We start from the raw sequence: 21940 nt of genomic DNA, 5'->3' as shown, positions 1-21940 counted from the left end.
TGCCCAGACACCTGCAGATTCTTTTTGTACTAGGCATCAGTGGATTGCTGATGAGCGATAACTGATAACTGACCAGAGATCCTTAAATTCATTATTGAAGTGACTGCAGCATAAACTAGGTGGGAGGTGATGCTGTTTGATTAACACAGAATGAGAATTTTAAGGACCATGGCAGGTTTCCACGGATAGTCATAAACATGGACAAAGTTTCAAATCATTCCCCCCTTAGAAAAAGCAAAAATATTGACGATGGGGTGGGGAGAATGGGTACAAATTTAACTGAACAATAGTCACTAACATATCCTAAATTTCCTCTGTTAAAAAATAAATTAAAACTTTAAAAATTACCACAGTTTGCTGCCTTATTAATGCTTTTCTTTTTGAAAGCAGAAAAAGCTGAGTGTAAATTCATGGGTTTTTAGTATTTGAGATGTAGTTGGGACCAGGCAATTGTGAATTAATATTTTAATATAAAAGTACAAACCTAGTTTGCTTTTTAACTGTATTATATTTATTCTTTTAAAAATGTTAATAGCTTTACTGAGGTATCATTTTCATACCATAAAATTTACTCATTTTAAGCACACAATTCAATAATTTTTGGTATATTTACATAGTTGTGTAATCATAGCAATCTAATTTTTGTACATTTAAATTACCTCCCCCCCAAAACCAAACAAACCTGGTTTGCTCTTAACCGGAAGAGAATCAAGGGGACAAAGCCATTTTACGTAACTACTATAAGATAGTTGATTCAGGAACTTATGGAATATCTATGACCTATTTAGGCTGTGCAGTATTAACCTGAACAATTAAACAATGGACATTTAAAGATGATGGAAACAGATCCCCAAAGTGGCCTACCTGGCAAACTCTATTCATGGTATCAGTTCAGTATCTTTAGGTTGTATTAAAAAATAAATTAAAATATCCCTTCTTTTACTTCTTATCAGCAAGAATAAAGCAGTTATTCTAGCTCAGCAGACCTAAGAGTTTTTATTAATGGCTCCAAAGATAGCTCTAGTGTCATAATCATGAACCTAAAATGTTTCAAACCCACTCACTGTAACGTTACGATGACAAATTTCAATATAAAGCAAAACAAGTAAAAACACCTACTAACAACAGCATTATAAAAGAATGGCAAATGGTGTAAGGCTAAATAAAATGAATCAATCCAAAGATCAGTCATGAGTTGCTTCCTTTTGTCCAGTGTTTGAAGATCTAAAAGTTTCTATGTGGTTTTACCTCCAGACTTCAGCTTTTATGTAAGAAATCTGATTTGCCTTTTAAATAAACATCAAAATAAAACCTTTGGAATAGGAACCCACTAATCTATTCAGAATGGTAAGCATGAGACTATATGCATAGGCTTCATTGTGCAGATATAATTTAAATAGGTAACATTTTATTAAAATTGGCATAGATATGAAGAATAGATTAGTCTATGTCCAGGAATTTGGGATAATATTGACTGTTGACAGCTAGCCAAAGATCAAGAAGACCTTGTTGTAAGCTTATTACAATGCTTACACAACTCAGTACTCCAGTGCAGGTCCAATTTTATTAATGACGATGACATAGCACTTGGCTACTCTGACTACATAGCATCACCCTTCAGCAGCAAGAACTTTCAAAAGTTTGAAAAAGTCCTCAATTTCTGGAACTTCCCCCAATAATAATATTTCTCTAAAGGTTTAGAAAGTCTCCAATTTTTGAAGCTTCCTTCCCAATTTATATTTTCCAAAACCTACTTACCACAGCAAAGAATGACCAAGCAGGGCATCTTAAATGCCAATAAGAAAATAAGCGAAAACTGCTTTTAGGCTAAGCTACCAGTTCATAATCATCATGATTATTATATTTCTTACTTCATTTATTTTGAAAGCCTCATGAGATCTCTCAAGTACTTATTCCAATACTATAGACATCAGTATGATCACAAATCTAGTGAGGAATGTAAAATTCCCTCATGCAAGTTTTAAGGCAGACTTGCCATCTATTACAAATATAACATTTTATGTGGTAAAAAACTGGTTAACGCCATGTGAGACACTGAAGCCAACTCCTTCATTCCTGATTATCCTGTAGATTTTAATCATAAGCACGTAGCACACAAAAAGGTAAATAAAAAATGCAAGAAATATCCTACATCTTATTTTGTCCAATATTTTCCCTCTCCTCCCCTAGATCTTAATAGAGTTGGTCCTCTTAGAGCAGTCTTAATTGGTTTACAATTTATCCCCTTTTCTTTCTCCTGCCAGATCTCTGGAGGAGATGTTAATGAGTCTAGTAATGGTTTAACAGGCAACAGAAGAAATAGCAAAGAAAAGCTAAAGGTGTGAATAATCAACAAGCTGGAATAATCAAGTTCTGTAGAGCCAAGTTAACGAGATATTCAAGCGAGAGACCTCACTTATGTAGTCACATTTTTCACTTAGTCAAGACAAACACAAAAACATACCTGCTTGACCTGTGGTGACACTGACAGCCGCGAAGAGCCTCTGGGATCGACTTAAGTCAGAAACTCCATTTACAGCTTCAACTTCAAAAGTATAATTAGCGTGGGCCAGCAGGTCCATGACAGTGACGTAGTTATCCTCTAATCCAGTCTGCTGGGGCATGTAGCCAATGCTACTCCCACAGGGAACGCATTCGCCCTGCTCCCAGCTGCACCGCTTACACAGTATTCTGTAGGTCACATCGTTTCTTCCCCCATTGTCTGCAGGTGGACTCCATTCCAAGCTCACTGTGGTTTGGTTGATATTGAAAATGAGGTTCTGTGGGGCAGATGGAGGCCCTTTGGAAACCAAAAATAAGCAAATAAACAAAAATAGACAAAAAACAAACAAAAATGAACTAAAGGATCCACGTGGGGCATTAAGCTAGTGGCTCAATCACCATACAGAAAACTACTTGAAATGCTCTCTTGCACATAAACATTTCATTACCTTTCCTAGAGAAACTGAATAAAAGCCTTCTTGAATTCACTTGGCAAGAGGCCTTATTTATTTTCTATTTAATATGTCAGAATGAAAACAGGATAACAACTGTCTTTGTCATTTTGCCACGGTCTTTAGCTATTTTTCTTCCAAGCTATTAAAAAAGAACAGTTAATGCACTTAAAAAAACAGTTGTGCAGTTGTTTAAAAATACTTTGCCTTTTAACCGTATAACAGAGAATACATCCATTCATTCTTAATCTGCTCAAGAATGATTTATAGTAATGTCTGGAATTGGCTTTGGATTTGAGTCTCTCAAACATTCATTAATTGAAGCACCAAGATATAAGATTTGCCCTATTTAGTGATGGAAAATTTTAATTCAGAAACCATTACTTTTTAATAACATTTCACAGCCATGCAAGACTCAAATAACTTTTACATTTTATTTATTACTCCTATTGAATACATGTGTAAAATATGATTAAAATGCATTTTGATCTGACAGACATGAACATTACACTGATGATGATGTAAGATGTATCTCTTTTATATTACTGTTTAGCCTCATCGGTTTGTGGAATGTACTCATAAATTTCAGGCCTACCTCAATGATGTCACAATACTACAAACAAATGGAAGGGATTTGAAAGTCCTTATTTTACAATTATGAACTTACTTGTGCATGCCACATACGGTGGGTCAGACGGAGCCCTGTAATACCCATCATCACAGTCACACCTTGAGGAGCCTTCTTTATCAGAAAAACTGTGGGTTGGACAACGAGAGCATTGAAGATCTTGAGAGGAGGATTTGTAGAACCCACGGCCACAGGCTGGGAATGCAGAACAAAGTGAAAATAGAAACATGAGAACAAACAGACCTTCTTTAAATTTTAGTCATATTTAGGAAAGAATAAAATGTGAACTTTGGTTTCCAAATTTGCTATCACCAGACTCAATAGAAACCTAGATTCCAATAAGAAATTTCTAACATATTCTTTTTATATCTGTTGTCATGTTTCCTGGGAACTAATTATAAACCATAAGTCTCTAATTATATGAAAAAAGAAGGGAAAAACTTGCCCTTTATGGTAAAATTCTGTTTAGTGTATATCAATAACCCAACTGTATAATACTGTATTTTAAAACAAAATAATAAAAACCAAATGATACAGCAAACTTGCACCTGTAGTTGGCATCAGTCCAAAGTCTAGCGCCCAAAACTAAACACAAGCATAATTTATTTAGATAAAATCTCAGGAGAGTTAATTCAGGGGAACTTTGATTTCAGTAATAATTAACTTGCTTGTTGATTTGCATTAACACACTTCAAAGTTATGTTTTCTTAATGTAGTATAGCTATAAATTAAGTTTTTATGTGTGAATTTGGTTCATAGTGAAAAATATTAAACTAATTTTATTACCTGACTAGAAATAATAGTGATGTAAAAACTGTCATCTGAAAATGATAGAAATGTATTCCCCCTCACACCCTGCAATTTTCAGAAAACTTCAAGATATTTCAACCAATTTAAGCTCCAAGGCAGGCTGCTTTCCACTAAGCGAACTTCCTTGTTACTAAAAATAATGAAATCCTATGAATAGAAGAAACCTATTCTGCCAGAAATAAGGAGAAAGCCATCAACTACAAACAGGTGATAACTGTTTCTCCTCTGCTGGGAGAGGTTGAGATAGTCACACTAACACAGCAACTGCTCTCAGCAATGAACAGACATCTCTATCACCTTCCAGTGAAGTTGCCCTAACTCACTTAGAGACTACTTGTTATTAAATCAAGTAACCTGGAACTGTTTACTATCCCCAGATATTTTACATATTTATCTTCAGCTAAAATTTAGCAAGTTCAATTTTCATTATCTCAACAATTTTTAAATTAATTGATGGTACTATACATTGAATATATTAAATAGATTCAATTTACCCTCCATCTTTATTAAATGAATATCTATTTAAGTTTTAGTGACCTTCAAATTTAATAGAAATTAATAAGTCATATCTATAAAGAAAAATAAGTGAATATTTAACATAAATTCAATTATAACTTTTAATGTATTAGATTCAAGTTTGTTTAATGTTCTCAACTTGAGCATTATTCAGGAGTGTAAGCACATTTTCACTCTTGGGTGGGAAAAACAATCCTATCTTATTAAGATAGTATATTCTCCAGAAAAGAGTCAAGTCATTCTGTGCTTTTGTTCACATGCTGAATATTTAACACATAATCTGGTACAACTGAGAACTCCAAATTATCTTTTAAGCTTCGAGAATATAAGCGTGTTTTATATGAACAAGACAGGTATTTTAGATAAGTCAGAAACTTAAAGATAGGTCATATTGTGATAGATAAGTTATAGATTTGTGAACAGAACTACTACCATCTCTTTGTAAATTATGATCCACTGCTGCCCTCAGAAGCCAGTCTGCCTTTAGTTGGCCTCCTCAATTCATACAAGAGGGAAGCACTCACAAACATATTAGGCAACGAAGCTTAAAGCATCTTCACATGTTCTTGTAGCAATTACTACAAATCTAAGACACAGAGAGAAAAACGACCTCGATTTTGAAATAATATGAAACAAAATAACACTTTAAAATGTTTCTGAAGTTACAATCTTGCCACATAAAAGAATGGTTAACTAGTAGGATAAAGGATTTAGCATGGATTTCTCAGGCTGGAAATTCCTTTCTTTAAGTATGCACTGTATCTTGCCCCATGTATCATCTGTAATTCAGTGATCAGATAGAACATCCGTAACACAGAGAAGGCAATGCTTTACTCACAACCTGCAGCTTGATAACATTAAGGCCCAGAGAATTAACAAAGAAAAAGAGAGAGAGAGAGACAGAGAGAAGAGGTGTATGCTGAGAGTCTTTGATGATATTATGTGTATTTACTCACTTTTTACAGGGAGAGGAGTTGGAGAGCAAGGAAATGGGGGAGGAATGGCAACACGATTTAACATCCACTAGGTAAGGCTTCCAGAACCGTAGGCAGCAAACTACCTAGCGGAATCTCTCGCAATTCTCACCCTCCTGTTGCAAATAAAGGCTTCTAACCAAAGGCTTACTTCCACTTTTCCCACAAATAAGTAGGTCCATTTCTTGCTCCACTTACATGATTTGTAGAATGTATAACAGTACCTAATGTAAAGAAATTTAAAACCCTTATCATTCAACTTTCAAATTTCATTAAATTCTGTTACCATTTTAGCAGATGGGAAAGCAGATTTGAAGCAAAATTAACCTGAGTTCTTCAAATAATTCTGTTTGTCTAGGCTAAAACTGGATTTAGAACACAGGACGGCTGAGACTCAACCATATGCTATTGCACCAGCCTTGACTGCTGAATGAGCCAAAGTCTGGCATCTGTTCAATGGGTCTCGAAGCTTTAGCAACCCCCAAAATGAATTTTCAATGGGCCCCTATTGCCTTTTATTATACCCTTTGACTAATTTAAAGCTATTACTTTAACTTAGAAAATGGTGAAATGATATCCTAGTACACCTTACAGAAGAGATATGAAATAGATCTCCTCAATTTCACCATGAATTTTGGCATTGTAGATGCCTGCAAAATGATGGAGTACATGTATGGCCATCATTAAATGATGAGAGAAGCAATCTCGAAAAAATGTGGTCATAAAAGTCTTAACATTTTTTCTTTGAAGTACTATTCTGTTTCAGTTCAGTTAATATTGAAAATAATAAGTTGTAACAAGAGAGTTTTCATTTAACATCTAGGGAAGCTATTAATTTAGATTTACTAAAAATAAGTGCAAAATCTTGGGAGCTATGGTGTGAAGAGTAAAGCCAAGAACACGAGAAGACATAACCTGTATCTCTCAGGACAGCAGTGAGCAATTGCGTAGTAAAATGTTTAGGAAGGAAGTAACAGATGCTCATAAAATTAAAATTTTAGATGAGATATCTAGATGAAATAGCTTGAGTAAAATACTCAGTGAGAGAAACTGATTTAACCACTTAAGGAAGACTTCGATGAGCCCTCCAGCTGCTCCCAAAAGCCTACATGGAAATAAGGGCGATTTCTTCTCTCTATAAATGCAGTTGGTTTTCCAAAAAGGTACTAGTAAAAAATTTTTTCATGGTAAATGCCTTCTGAAACCTCAATCAAAGATAAATTCCCTTTATACATAATGATGAAGTATATAAGAATAACTTTCTAGGAATCGTGCAATAATAGCAGTTTTAAAACTTTTTTCTTCCTTTGCTTTATTTCTCAATTTGTTCAACAGCATTTGAACTTAAAGCAAACTTTAATGAATATACTGTATGCACTTATGGTAAAATTAGTTACAATAAGAAACATACCATTTTAATCTCCTGCCTTTCGATGACTTTGTTTTTTTAACTGAACATTGTTTTAAGGTAATATTTCACTGGACTGATGAAGACTGGGAATATGTATAAAATTTGTTTTCAATATTTACTTTTGTAAAAATAATATTTCACCAATGAGTTTAGTAACAGTATTTTTCAGTGTTACCACAAAGGCCTGGGACTGATTCTTTGGACTCTTTTTTTCTAGCCCTCAGGGCCTTAATGAATAAAATAACATAAGTTCATTATCCTAGAGCTAAGAGCTATAATCTTGTCAGATTTCATACACTGAGCAAGTTTTCACTTAGCCAGTTGTTTAAATGGAAAAGCACCAAAGAAAAAGAAAATCTAGGAAGCACATGAAACTTCTTTTTACTGGACAGTAACAAGATTATCTACTGTAATATACCTACTAAATTATATTACAAAATATACTATATTCCAAGATCTGCTATATTGTTTACTGCAATGAAGTAACTGTAATATTATATTTAATTTCAACTATTTTTAAATAAGAAGATTGTCTTATGTAACAAAATTGGTTCAAATAATATGTGGGATTTAAATTCTTAAAACACACACACACACACATACACACAAAGTGCAACAGGGTTTCCCATTTATAAGTAAATTACTTAAGAGCAACAAAATTCTGAACACAAAGATATTTAAATACATAAGAGAGTTGATACAAAAGCCTTGTATCCTGATTCTCAAACTCTCCTAACATTAGCATATTCCATAGCTGTCTTCAATGGATTTCAAGTGTTTAAGCAATGGGGTGCCAGGCCTTTGAGTATATACTTGCATGAGGCAGTCTGTGGAACAATCAGGGTACTGGTGTAACAACTCTGTGTTCTCAGTGAACAATCCTAAAGGCCACTGTAAAATCCGCAGACAAATTTCCACTCTTTAGGCTAAGCAGTTGGATGAAGTGGAATACCTCTTTTTTTTCTGATCAAGGGTGTAGATACTCACACTTACCCTGGTGCTTTAGGTTTATGACCTACAAGGGTAAGCTTGGGGGATATCCTATCTGATTATACTTCTAAGGACCTTCTCCCACAAACTGGTTATCCCAGAAAATCCACATACTTCTAGAATTTCTCTACAGCCAAGAAAGATTCCCTCAACCATAATGGGCACATTTTTTTAGAAATCTTAAACTCCATCTTTACTTTCAGACATAACTGACCCATCCTGAACATTAAGGCAATGAAACTCCATATCTTAGTGGGCTGTCCCCCATGACTGCACATGAAGGATGCTTTGAAAAGAGACTACTGTCTTGGCCCTATTAAAGATAACTGAGTCATTATTAAGGTTCAGATATATCTATATTTTAAAAGCTTTCCAGGTGTCTAGAATCATCATCCTGGAGGTTCTAGGTCTTTTCTTGGACTGTCAAAGTCTGTAAAGAATGCATGATAAAAGATATGTCCACCATAAAATTGATGAGGGAGATAAGATTAGATATTATTGAAATTATAATAAGTTAGAATTTTAAAATAATCAACAAATTAAAATTTCTTAATAAGCCAATCAAAAAACAGGCAAAGAATCTGAATAGATATTTCTATATGGAACATATACAAATGGCCAATAAACACACAAAACGTTGCTCAAGATCATTAGTCATCAGGGAAATGAAACTCAAACCTACAATGATAAACCACTTATACCAGTAGGAAGACTATTAAAAAAGACAGATAAAAGAAGTCTGATAAGAATATGGAGGAATTAGAACTCTCATACACTGCTGTTGGGAATGTAAAATGGTGCAGCCACTTTGAAAAAAACTGGCAAGTCCTCAAAAGTTTAAACATAGTTATCATGTTACCCAACAATTCCACTCCTCAGTATGTACCCAGGAGAAATGAAAACATTTACTGACACAAAAACTTGAACATAACTAAATGTTTATAACAGAATTATTCATAATAGCCCAAAGTGTAGAAACAATCAAAATGTCCATCAACTAATAAATGAATACACACGATGGAATACTATTCAGCAATCAAAAGAAGTTAAATTCTGATACATTCTGAAAACATTGTGCCATGTGAAAGAATCCAGTCACAAAAGATCACATACTGTATACTTCTGTTTATATGAAATATCCGGAATAGGCAAATCTATAGAGACAGAAAGTAGATTAGTGCTTGCTAAGAGCTGGGGCAGTGAGAGGAATAGCAAGTGACTGTTAATGGGTGCAGGGTTTTTTTCTGGGGCGATGAAAATGTTCAAAAATTGATTGGTAGTAATGGTTGTACAACTCTATAACTATACTAACAAAACACTAGATTGTTAACTGTCATGGGTGAATTGTATGGTATGTGAATTTCACCTCAGTAAAGTTGTCATGTATAATAAAATCCATTGATGATGCAACTTCAAACTGAACATTTAAGTTAGCCAACATTAAGAAAAAGTACCAAATTTTATCTGTCGAAAATATGTTAGTTTGCCTTTCTAACACATATGCTCTATATTCATCTATTTTTATAAAGCTACATTTAGGTGTAAAAAATTAACTACAAATTCCAAAACAAAGGAAAATATGTAATCAATATATTCTTTTTACCCATTTCTAATTTTAGAGTTTTATAAATAATAATTTATCTTTTATCCAAGGACTAGCATTTTACTGAGTAATTTTATAACTTAAATAGATGCTTATCAATACCAAGTTATATGTAGGGGAGATAATATACAAAGTTAGTTTTCAGTGAATATATGAATAGACCTTAAACATTCTTATTTTTTACCTACATCACCTGTGCCAGACAAGGGCCGGTTTCCTTTCCTCCCGCAACTCCTCCTCCAAGGAGCTAACTGAATACAACTAGACTCAGCTTCCTCAGGTCTTACTCTGTTTCCAGACCTGTGATTTTAAGCACAATTAAACTTTTTCTGAAGGAATTATGTGTATGTGTCTGTGTGTAAAATATGAGGCTTTGCAGATGTTTCCGGCCACAGTTACACAGCTGCAAAGAGTTTATTAATTATGAACTATAAGTGGATTGTTCTGTAATTGAAACTTTCTGGGCTTTAATATTATTGTAGAATCTACACACATACATAGCTACGGATTCTAATGAATGCTGTTATTTTATTTATTGCAGATGGACAACTGACTTAATTTAGGCAAAGCTAGCCTGTTTCCATAGGAGCTTTCAAATATTTGTGTCATATTAATGTCTATGCTTCTGCATGCAAAGGGGAAAACACAGATTGCAGAAATAGTATTCCCATTGCTCAGAGTGCTGACCTCATCTGGAATGGACAGATCCAGAATCTGTATTTTAATCCTATTGACAGTTCCTCAGTGGGAATAATTAAAAAAGTCGGCCTGAAAGCCAGACCTCCTGTCATTGACATGTTATGATTGTTCACATTGAGAATGAACAGCGGGCAGGGAGGATAAAAACAACATGATGTAACAAGTATATTACAGTTTGTGAAGCACCATCCGTGTTATCCCATAACTAGCTTGTAAGAGTTTAGAAAAGAAATGATGCAGAAATATAAAGTTTGATAACAGGTGCTCAAGTGCTGAAAATAATTTTGGGATTTTTAAAACTAAAAAGAAAAACTAATTTGGGGGCATTATAAATATATGTTATTTATTTGTGTTATTTAATTGAGTACCTCATGTTTCATGATACTATACAGTGGGAAAGAAACAGATGTAAAATAACAAGGATTTAAAAGTTTTATTTTCAGGATTTAGACTGTAAAAGGAAATAAAACAAAGCACTGTGTCAACAGTTTTTTCTTCTTTGTTAAATTATCAGTTTTAAATACGCTAGGAATTTTGCTGAAGTCTGGCATTTAAACACTCTCTACTGTACCAGAACCTCACCATAAGCCTGACCTCATTACCAAAATGATTAAAAGAGGAGAAAAATGTCAAGTTAGAATATTCAAAATCTTTTTTCCTCTTATTCTCTTATTCTCAAAAGAGAACTGGATTTTAACTCAAAGAACTCTGTTCAAATCCACACCACCACTTACTGGCATGCAATTTGGACAAAGCCTTTTCACATTCTCGGCTTCGATGTCCTTGTTTCCTTGTTATTAATTACTAAGAGCTAGAGACACTAGTTTTTTTTTATTTCAATTTTCAAAAGGTTGTTTTAACAACACAGTAACTGGTTATCTAGCTGTTAAACTCTAGCACGATTGTTTTCGTTGAAATGCTATCTGTAAAAACACGTATATTTCGATCACCATCACCACCCCAAAACGGTCCATGCTAACTCACACCCACTTAGTCTTTCAGTGGTGCCTCAGCAACCTGTGAAAGACAGGTTCTGGAAGGGCCATCCTGTCTCTGCGTGCATCCCTGACTGGCAGTGGCAGGCACTGTGTCAAGGATTCCTCTGCTCAGCCATTCACCTCGATCTCTCCCTGTGCCATTGTTGCCAAACCCTGTGTGTGTTCTCAGAGATGTGCATATCCATTTTGGTTCATGCAGGTAAGGATCCAGAAATGGAATTTTTAATTATGTAAATTACTTAATAGTCAACTCCCATAAAAGGAAAGATTCAAAATGAAATCAGACCTTTCTGGATCTCATTCAATATTGTCCTCAAAGGTCTACTTTGAGATCAACCTACAGATAAAAAACAAATTAACTATGAAGTCTCAGAATTTAGTAACCCCACTGGAAATGAACTAAAGTAACCTTAACCTTAATTCATGTCTATAGCAAAATAACATAATTATGGGGTTCCCATGGGTGAAAAACATTTAAATTAGGGGAAGCCAGCTAACCAAACTCAAATATTATATTATTTATTTGTAGTAACTAAAAAAATGTGACATTTATGACAGAGTATTATTTTATTTTACTAAAAGATTTCCTTGAGGGCATGTCATTATGAACAAGAGGATGCAGTAAGTTCTTAAACAGTAACCGGTGTTAGGAAGATTTCAGACGGGGGATACGATTTACTCTAGCATTTAGGCCACTGTCAAGTGTATTTTCAAATATTTCCCTTATAGTTATTATAATAACATACTTTCTGTAATTTGTTTTTATTATTCATTCTTCTTATGCTAAATTATCCTCACAGTTTTGAAAACAGCAAGAAAGGTCAGATAATATAAGCTCTATATTCAAAACATAATGTAAAATATACTAGTGAGAATTCCTGTTTTGAAAGATTAAGATTCTTGTTTTAACATAATCATATCAAAAACAATAGTTCTTAAAAGATAAAGTTCATATTCTGAATTACAGACATTGGTAATTTCATCATCTAAGGTCTCACTCCAACAATCTCAAAAAGACAATACAACTTGTCCTTTATATAAATTATGAATCTGACTTCCCTCCAGCATGTACCAGCTGTGTGACCTTTGTAAAATTGCTTAAGTTCTCTGAGCCTAGTTTTTCCATACCTAAAATAGAAAAACCTAATAAGACTACTTCCAAAGATTATTGTGAATTAAAGTGTATGATTCATGTGAAGAACTTAGCACAATATCTGGTAGAGAATAAGCACTCAATAAATAGTAAACTATTATGATTATTTCACAATGTCAATTTCCATGCAAAATGTTGATCCCACTCTGGTTTCTACCCCTGATAAACACTGAGCTACTTCCCCATTACCAGAGGTGTATGCAAATAAGACACACAAATTAATTATTAGGCAAATATGGCCATATTATGCATTCATTCTCTGACTAAGTAATTATTGTTTGCCTACTCTTTGCATTGTGCCAGGCAATAGACCAAAGCTATAACTGCTGAAAGACAAATACGATGATCTCTCAATACTATATTACCTTTCGACCTAGCATCAAATCGTATGGATAATTATGTGCGTAAGCTAATTAAATTTCTGATTTTTCATAAGAAATTACTTACATAAATTATAAATATTGTACCTTAATCTGTATCTTTTACAATGCACTTAATTATCTCCTATTTCGGTGTTGAACATAGACTCAGAAGTCACCTTTCCTGCCAAAGCTGTAGCATTTCATCAATGTGAAGTGAAAAAACTACTCAGTGTAGGTAGACATGCAGGAAATGTGTGTAGGTACATATTATTGACCAATTATATTTAAACTGGAGAGCTATTTGTGGCAGTTATTGGCTTGTTTTTCAATGAGGCTAATAGTGGATCTGGCAATATCAGAATACTCTGTAAGGGCAGGTTATTTCAAGTTCAAAAGACTTCAGCTGGACAAGAAATATGTATATAAATAAAAATGTTAGAGATTTTGTTATATTTAATAAAGTGAACATTTTTAGTTAAATTCAAAGAATTAAAAATCAGATTACTTTGTGGCTCATCAATAATTGGTTTTCTCCTACAATCTATTTAAAACTACATATATGTAGAAAAAGTCTGCAAGATCCACAGCCCAAAAGAAAAGAATTAATTTCATCTTAATTTCTTAAAATAAAGGGCAGACCTTTCATTTTAAGCGGTCTAAGATATGGGCTTTTCACCACCAGTTTTCTGCAATCATTTCAAAAATGATTAAAACGAAATCATCAGTTAAGGCAATCTTTCTAGCTATTTTGTGGAGACTCTTTTTTTCTTATTTAGTCAGTTATAAAATATGGATCAATACTAAGTCTTGTGAAGCAAATTACCCTAAAGCAGTTGAAGGCAGTTTGAACATGTGGGGAAATAAATAATCATTTCTGTTATGTTAGAGGAAAATTTTCTGAAGATCATAAAGAAATCAGTTTACCCGGAAGGAGGACATCTTAAAAAGATGCATCAGGACAATGAGGAGATTCACTCAATCCTTAATTCTCATAAATAAAAGAAAATAACAGGCAGAATAAGTCCTTACAACAAATGATGTTGTTGAGCTCAATCTTTTTTTCAAAACAGACATACACACACACACAAAGTGAATAGATACATACATATACATATATGTGAGATAAACAGAATTGTTAGATAAACAGAATGGTTAGAGAGAAACAAAATAGTAAGAATTCTCTAACTGGATTCCCATACTTTCCACTTCTTAATAATAGAAAACCAGTTAGTTGTTAATTTTTATCTCCACACCAAGCCAATAATCTGATATAGTTCTATCATATCCTATCTACTTTGCAGCCACAGTATTTTGCAAAAAGACAATCTTGGTACTAACAGAATATTATTTAATATGTTTCTTAATAAAGTCTTTAGCTTTAGAAAAAGCTGTGTTACACATGTAAAAAGACATCTTAACTAGTTTAGTTCCTTTTTTTTAAGAATAACTGACTCATCCTTTGTGAATCAATCAATCAGAAGCTTAAATCCTACGTAGAAGGCAGTACAAACTGGTCACGATTGTGGCATTAACACTGCCATAATTATTTCTTCATGTGTGTCTCCTCCAGCCCACTGTGAGCACCTCAAGGACAGGGATTATGATATTATCCATGGATCCCAAAACCACAGCACAATGTCTAGCATACAGCAGGAGGTTAACCTACATTTATTGAATGAAAGAACATTTATTCATTCTACAGCAGTATGCACCTGGTAATAGCCATCCCACTTACCAAAGGTTAATTCACTGACACCACTTAGTAAATTTTTCATAGTAATCAGATCAATGGAAATGACGTGGTACGTTCTTAGTAGAATGTGGTACAGTACTGACAGTTAAAGGAGAGACAGTTCAGGAGCTCAGACTCCTAAGGAGCTCCCTGTTATGCTGTACAGGGAAATAACTGCATAGCCATGTTTAGATTAATGCTCTAGATGATTTCTAAAATGATTCTATGAGAATCCTTAACATAGTAATATGAATAAGTGTATGAATGAGATGTAAAATATTTTATGAGTATAATTGAGAACATTTTCTTTGAACATGGGAGAAGGAAGGTCCAAGAAAGAGAAACTACTAAGTAGTGAATTATAAATCATAACAAAACTTTCAGTGTAGGGCTCTTTTCCAAGACAAAAATCTAAAGAATAATAGTCCTCCTCATATTCCTAAACAAGACCATTTTTCTTTAAATATATGATCTATCCAAACTCAAAACCAAGAATATTCTAGTTTTAGGTAATCTAGAATTGCCATATTCTAGAGAGTACAGAAATGCTTTCATTTCTGTTAGTAATTTGGAACTAGACAGGCCACCTTTTAAATAAATTCTTGTAATTAACATTTCTATTGGAAAACACAGAAATATTACTGATATTTCTTACATTATGAAAAATGATTTCAATTTATTTCTAACTGGCTCTCTTTTAAATTTTAAAAACAATGACTGTAGAGTAAACAAAAGAACTACTTTAAATACAATGGGCTATTACATCTTTTGTTTTCTTTTATTATGATCACAAACACACACATATATCCACACACCCTTCTGTACATTTGTATTATTCCATTCAGTTTCATATGTCTCAAATTAATTTGTTTTGCCTATGACCTATGGGAGGAGGGGCATGACAAAACTAAGGGTTAAAGCCTGTTTATATGCACATATAATATCCCTGTTTTCAAGTCAAAACTTAAATTTAACAGAAAAACTGGATAAAAACATAAAGTACCTTAACATTAATGGTGATCTCAGGAAATGTAATGTCAACACTACAAAGTATCAAACTCAACACATATACGCCCACATATGTCAATTTGAAATAACTGAGAAACTCAGAAGTGAAATACTGCTTTCTCACAGAAAAGGATAAAAATGTAAATGAAAAATCTGTTGAAAGTTCTTACAAAGAAAAGAATAAGAAAGAATATAACGCTTGATTCTATTGCTATACTAATGCCATTATAATATAATATTTTATACAGAGAGCTTATAATCCATTAAATCTTCCTAATTAATTAGAATCAAATCATCTCAAAACCTACATAAAGGTTTGGACGTTTCAATTTACGCTAATCAGAATACAGAAAATAAGGAAGAAAAAACATCAGTTCAAAGATTACATCCAAGACAAATGGTAAAGAACATACAAAAGAAAAGCACATGACATTGTGAAGACACGCTGTCACAGATGGAAACCAGGTGGAATAGATCAGACAATATTTTTAGAATAGACTTTTTTTTCAATATTTAAGTTGAATTACCTTTTGGGTAAATGTTCAACAAAAGACTGATAAGAATAGTAGTTGTATGTATGTTTAAATAAACAGAATATCTAAAAGCTAAGGTGTTATTGACTCAGTCCTATGTAATTTAGGGATAATCAAGTACTGTATAAGAATTTATGACATAAAAATCTTTGTGAGTAGATGTATGCCAATGGAAAAATGAGGTAGCTGATGGTTGAAAATTTTCATGTGCTTCTATTTCATGTCACCATAATGAACATAAAACCTATGGCATGATTAGACCAAGGGTGATCCTTGCCAAATGCCAAAAATTATAAGAGGAAGTCCAAACCTTGTAAGAATAGGACTATTCCTTTTGCAATTTTTGAAGATGGTTATTTTGTAGTTTAAATTAGTAATCCTTTAAGTAAGGGGCTAAAAGGTTAAGCTTTTCAAGCTGCAGATGTTAAAGGATAACGTCTGGCCACAGTGCCAATAAAGTTCTAGGATTTTCCCAAAATGAAATTCTTCTCTTACCATACAAATAGACAGTATTGAGTGCTATAAAATAGCTTGCAAAATTAGAATTTGGAGGAAACAGTTTTTTATTAAGAGAAGGTACATTGCTCTTTACCTGTTATCTTTATTGTATCTCTGCTTTACAAATTTTCCATTTAAGTTATATCCCCAAATGGAATGCAGTTTGTCCAAACTTCTAAATAGTTTTCTGTTGTTCATGAAAAGTGTTGAATACCTAATTGCAAAGTACTATGCTTGTAGTTCTAACAACTTGAGTGCTATTGAATATGGTTATTTATACATTCTATTTTTTACATGTAATTATGATAGTTGAGTAAGTTCATATGTTGGCATTGTCTTAATATCTGTATCACAAATTTATTAATTTTTATTAAATTAATTCTTTGATTACTCTGAAATAAAGTTATATTTCCAAAGGGAATAGAGAATTCTCAAAATATACTACTCTCTTCTAAATTTTAGTATACAGACTTATAATTTAGAGTGTGCTGTTTCTTAAAAGAATTGTCAAAATAGCTGTCTAGATTAGGGTTTATATATTTGTTTCCATTCAAATATTTAGTTGTGATACATAATAATAAAATGAACAATATCTATGTATTTTGACATAGTCAATAAGTACTTATAATAATTTATATTCAAAATGAAATAACAGACATATTTTCTCTATATATCATATTTAATTTTATTAATATAATCCAAAAATTCTACTTTGTTGCTTAAATATCAAAAATCAAAAACAACAAATTTAACAGAAAATTCTGAAAGCAATAATCCTTAGCTTTTCTTAAAATCCAGATGCTCCATATTAGATTTTTAAGAATTTGGTGAAGTGGAAAACAGATTTGTATCAAGTAGAAAACAGAAGCCCTAACTTTTTGGAAATACTGAATCCTACAGTTAAATTTCTTCAATCAATACTTTAGTAGGACAGGAAACCTTGTATGCAGTAAAGTACTTTAAAATCATATTTCTTTTATTCAATATAATTTGTGGAAATACTATGGAATAGTTTTTCAATCATGCCAACAATTAATCAAGGATACTTGATTCTTGATTCTCTGGAATCTGATATAACACTGATTTGTCAGCTGTTTACCACCACATAGCATTATCCCACAGTGTTACGGAGATAATTTAATTAGTGAGCGTGAATGACAGTATCAAAATTAGAGGTATTTTTAGCTCTCAGTATTCACCAACGTCTCCAAAGTCATTTCTCTAGAATGACAAAGGGTTATGCTATATCTGTTATTCTCCCTTTTCTTCTGGTGCAGTCCCTTCTGAAGAATCATGAGCTTAACATAAGCACATCATTTACTATGGATTAATATACTGTTGTGTGTGGTTTTACAAAAGATAAAAAAAGTTACTACAAATCTCATTTTACATATTAGACTAACATATGAAGGAATAAATCCTTTTACAGCACACCTCGGTGTTTCATAAGTACTCTTATTATTAACTTTCAGAGAGAAACAGCATAACAATAAATAAAGATTTTATCAAATATCAGAAGAAATAATAAACAGTAGACTACTGCATTCCCAACCAACAGAAAGCACTAAAATAACATGGAGTCTCCCAAAAGGTATTAAAATAGAGCACTATTTTTTTCTTAGATTCACGCTCATATTTAGAGATATTTATACTACGGAGTAAGCTCTGTGGTGCTGAACTCCTAAAGGAGATTCATTACAAATATATTTGCTAAAATTTCAACCCACACCTCGTTAGTGAAGCCATATTTGACCTCTGGTTTAGACAACTGAGCCCCTCCTCTCTCTTACCCTTCCTAAAATTAAGCACTGTAGATTCAATCTCTATCTTTTATCTATCTATCTATCTATCTATCTATCTATCTATCTATCTATCTATCTACCTATCTCATGCTGGGTATTATTATACCATCACCACAATCTTACAAGATAGTTATCATATTCTTCCAAATAAATGTAACAGTGTTAACTTTATTTCCTTTACATTTCACAGCAGTTTGGTCCTTTGAAATTTTCCTTCTGAGTGTCATGCCTCACTAAACAAGTCTCTAATACCACCCAGGATGTTGCTGTTTTATGTATATTTATGTAGATTGTAATTTTCTTTGCCAAAATAGAAAATATTTGTATATGTGAATGTGTATTGATGGATAAGGAAAAGTTTATAGAACAGTAGAAGGCAGTCTTTAAAAATGCAGGCTATGAAGACAAACACCTTGAGTTCAAACCCGAGGTTCAAACGCTAGACCTACCACTAGACCACTGAATAGAAAACTGCCTAGGAATAGTAATCGATTTTTCCTAATATGAATGCTGTATGGGCTAAATTAAAGAACTTATAACAATATCTAGTACATACTCAGTACTCTATACATGTCAGTTAATATAATTATCATCATTATGTTAACATAGTAAAGACAACTGTCTTTTTTTAATTAAGATAATTTTGCTTCCACTAAAACATATAAAAACTTTTGGAATATTCTCCAACATTTTTGCAAACTATCTGTTTAACTGCATCACTATATAAATCCAGTAGCTTAATTTGTGAAAGTTTCAACTTAGCAAGTCCTTTAATAGTTTCAACAACTAAAGAAATCAGGTATATTAGATTCTTTAAAATGACATTATTCTAAAAAATTCTTCATCTGAAAATTAACCTATTTCCCCTTCTGTTGTTTTGGTCTAGATAAACTTACTTTGTTTAGTATGTTATTTAGGTGGAGATACAACTCTACACTATACAATGAAAGGAAATATACCAAACACACAGTTCAATCTGTGTCACTTGCCATGCAATACCAAAAGAAAACAACATAAGACAGACTGATAAAAACTGAGATTTGAAAGGTTCTGCTATCTCATAGGCAGCTATCATAGAAGCAACATTCATTGTAAAAAAAGAGAAAGAGAAGGAAAGGGGAACGTAATGAAAAAACAGATTGCTATAATCATACAACTTATTTTTCAGGTCAGTTCAAGGGGTTTCTTTGCTACCGTTAACAGTGATGTAAGTTATCGATATACAACTTGATATCAGTCTGCTTTCCACCCACATCTGCCAATGTTTTTCTAAAACTGAGAAAAATGAAAGCTACCATTCTCTTCCTTCATGACTACAAAACGAAAAGAAACCACAGTGTTTTAGAACTTCTGTTGTTCATTCTCTTAGCCCATATGCCCAATAGAACCTTCATTATAAGGGATTTGTGATCTATGGATATAGGGCAAGTTGGGGAGAAGGAGGTGGGGTCGCCTCATAATTAACAACAAGTCTGATGATAACAAGGCAAAGAGAGAGAGGACACACTCCAGAAAGCAGGCCGTACCACCAGGAGCAGTAATCAAGTAACAAACTGTGGTTTCATTTTCACATAATAACACAACACTGGTAGTCTGCAGCCAAACAACTGACATGAGATCTTTGAGAAAACACAACCTATCATGATGTATGAGAACAGAAGGCCTAAGATGTTTTTCTCACCTGTAGGAACATATGTGGCTGATTTTCTGGAAAATCGTGTCCTTCCATTATAAGATAAAGTGAAAGGTTCAGGCTGACTCATACATTCTCTCCCATCTTTAAGGCAGATCCTCAAAACACAAATTAATTATCCTTCCCTTTCTTATGTTCCCATCCTTTATTCCTTAGACGTCTTTGCTTTCTGAGAAAAGTAGCCCAGAGTCCTCACCACTTCTACATTCCTAGCAATACCTGAGAGTAGTGACATCAGTCCTTTGCATTTTGCTAATAATCACCCAATAAATATCTGGAAATAATTTACTTGGGAATTACAAGGCTCCAGTATATTACCAAGTTTTCCTATCTATGGCATAGGGATGTAATTTTTAATTCTCCAGTGCAATACTTCTCAAGTGGGGGGAATTTGCCCCTGGGGAACATTTCACAACGTCTGCAGATATTTTTTTATTATAACTATAAGGGGGTGGTGATGTTACTGGCATCTAGTAGGCAGGCAACAGAGATGCTGCTAAATCTCCTACAGGGCTCTCCAAAACAGAGGATTATCTGGCACAAAACATCAATAGTGTTGCTGTTGAGAAACCTTGCTTTACTACAAACAGGTATCTGTCAGTTTCACTCTGAGTCCCAGGCATCTCCGTGTTTATGAAGCTCTGTCCTAACTAGGCAAAATAAAGAAAGGATCATGGCTAGATTTTTTTTTCATATTCATACAAAAACAGAACATAATTTTGTTACAAACGTTAGTTTTATCTTTCATAAACTTAATTTTTCTTCAAAGTTCTCCAGCTACAGCTCTAGATGATTTGCTTAGAAATTAACCTCATTTGAAACTTCTGTTAAAAAGAGTTTTTAAAAAACTAAAAAAAGTGCTGTATAGATTGCAGTTGACAGAACTATTGTTATTACCACTATTTATCTCTTCAATCATATCAGTGCCCCCTATTTCAAATTTCCAGCTACATATAAGTGTCTCCACTTATAAAGCCTACCCAAACCTAAAATTCAAAAGGGAAAAACAAAATAAAACAAAACAAACCCTGAACTTGTCATTCCTTCAGTAGCAGGAAACTTGGAGTTTCTACTTTCTGCTACTTCTCTTATCAAGTTAACTCCTGTCTGCTATTCTTTCGACACTCTGATCACAGCAACACTGTGTCAAATGTTTATCACGGTACATCTTGTTTACTGCACTATCTTGCTGTGTAGCCATTCACTTATTCATTCACTCAACAAATATTTTCAATACTTCTTATGTACTGTTTATGCGAAGAACAGTAGACATTGTGGGAAGAAAGACAGACAAATCCCTGCCCTCACAGAGCTCTCAGTCCAGCAGAAGACCAATAATTAAAGAAGCAATTCTCCCAACTCATGATGTGTTCAGAAAGGGGATCACTGTAGGAACACAGATAAGTGACAGTTCTTCTGGTATAACTGAAACCTGCAGACTCAGGAAGAAATATTCAAAGGAGCGTGGAAAGAGATTATTCACAAGGAAAGAAAGAGCAGAGAGGGAAAAGATGATGGCGCATTTGAGGCAATGACAGAATGTCAATGGGCTGAAACGTAGAATACAAGCGGAAGA

The 21940-nt window shown here is 33.4% G+C and overlaps 1 protein-coding gene across 5 annotated transcripts in view; it reads right to left on the bottom strand.

The window, feature by feature from the left end:
• The window catches only part of EPHA7 (EPH receptor A7), a 164277-nt gene that overhangs the window by 101689 nt on the left and 40648 nt on the right, over positions 1–21940 (bottom strand). For all 5 annotated transcript variants that reach the window (XM_004264806.3, XM_012539519.3, XM_004264807.4 and 2 more), the window contains exons 4-5: positions 3622–3777; positions 2465–2800 (exon numbers count right to left, since the gene is read on the bottom strand). In XM_004264806.3, the coding sequence (XP_004264854.1) occupies positions 2465–2800; positions 3622–3777 (492 nt within the window). The remainder of the gene's footprint in view (positions 1–2464; positions 2801–3621; positions 3778–21940) is intronic.

This window comes from Orcinus orca, chromosome 12 (genome assembly GCF_937001465.1).
Source record: "Orcinus orca chromosome 12, mOrcOrc1.1, whole genome shotgun sequence".
Taxonomy (NCBI): Eukaryota; Metazoa; Chordata; class Mammalia; order Artiodactyla; family Delphinidae; genus Orcinus; species Orcinus orca.
Note: the sequence above shows the minus strand (reverse complement) of the source record. Positions and strands in the feature narration are given on the sequence as shown.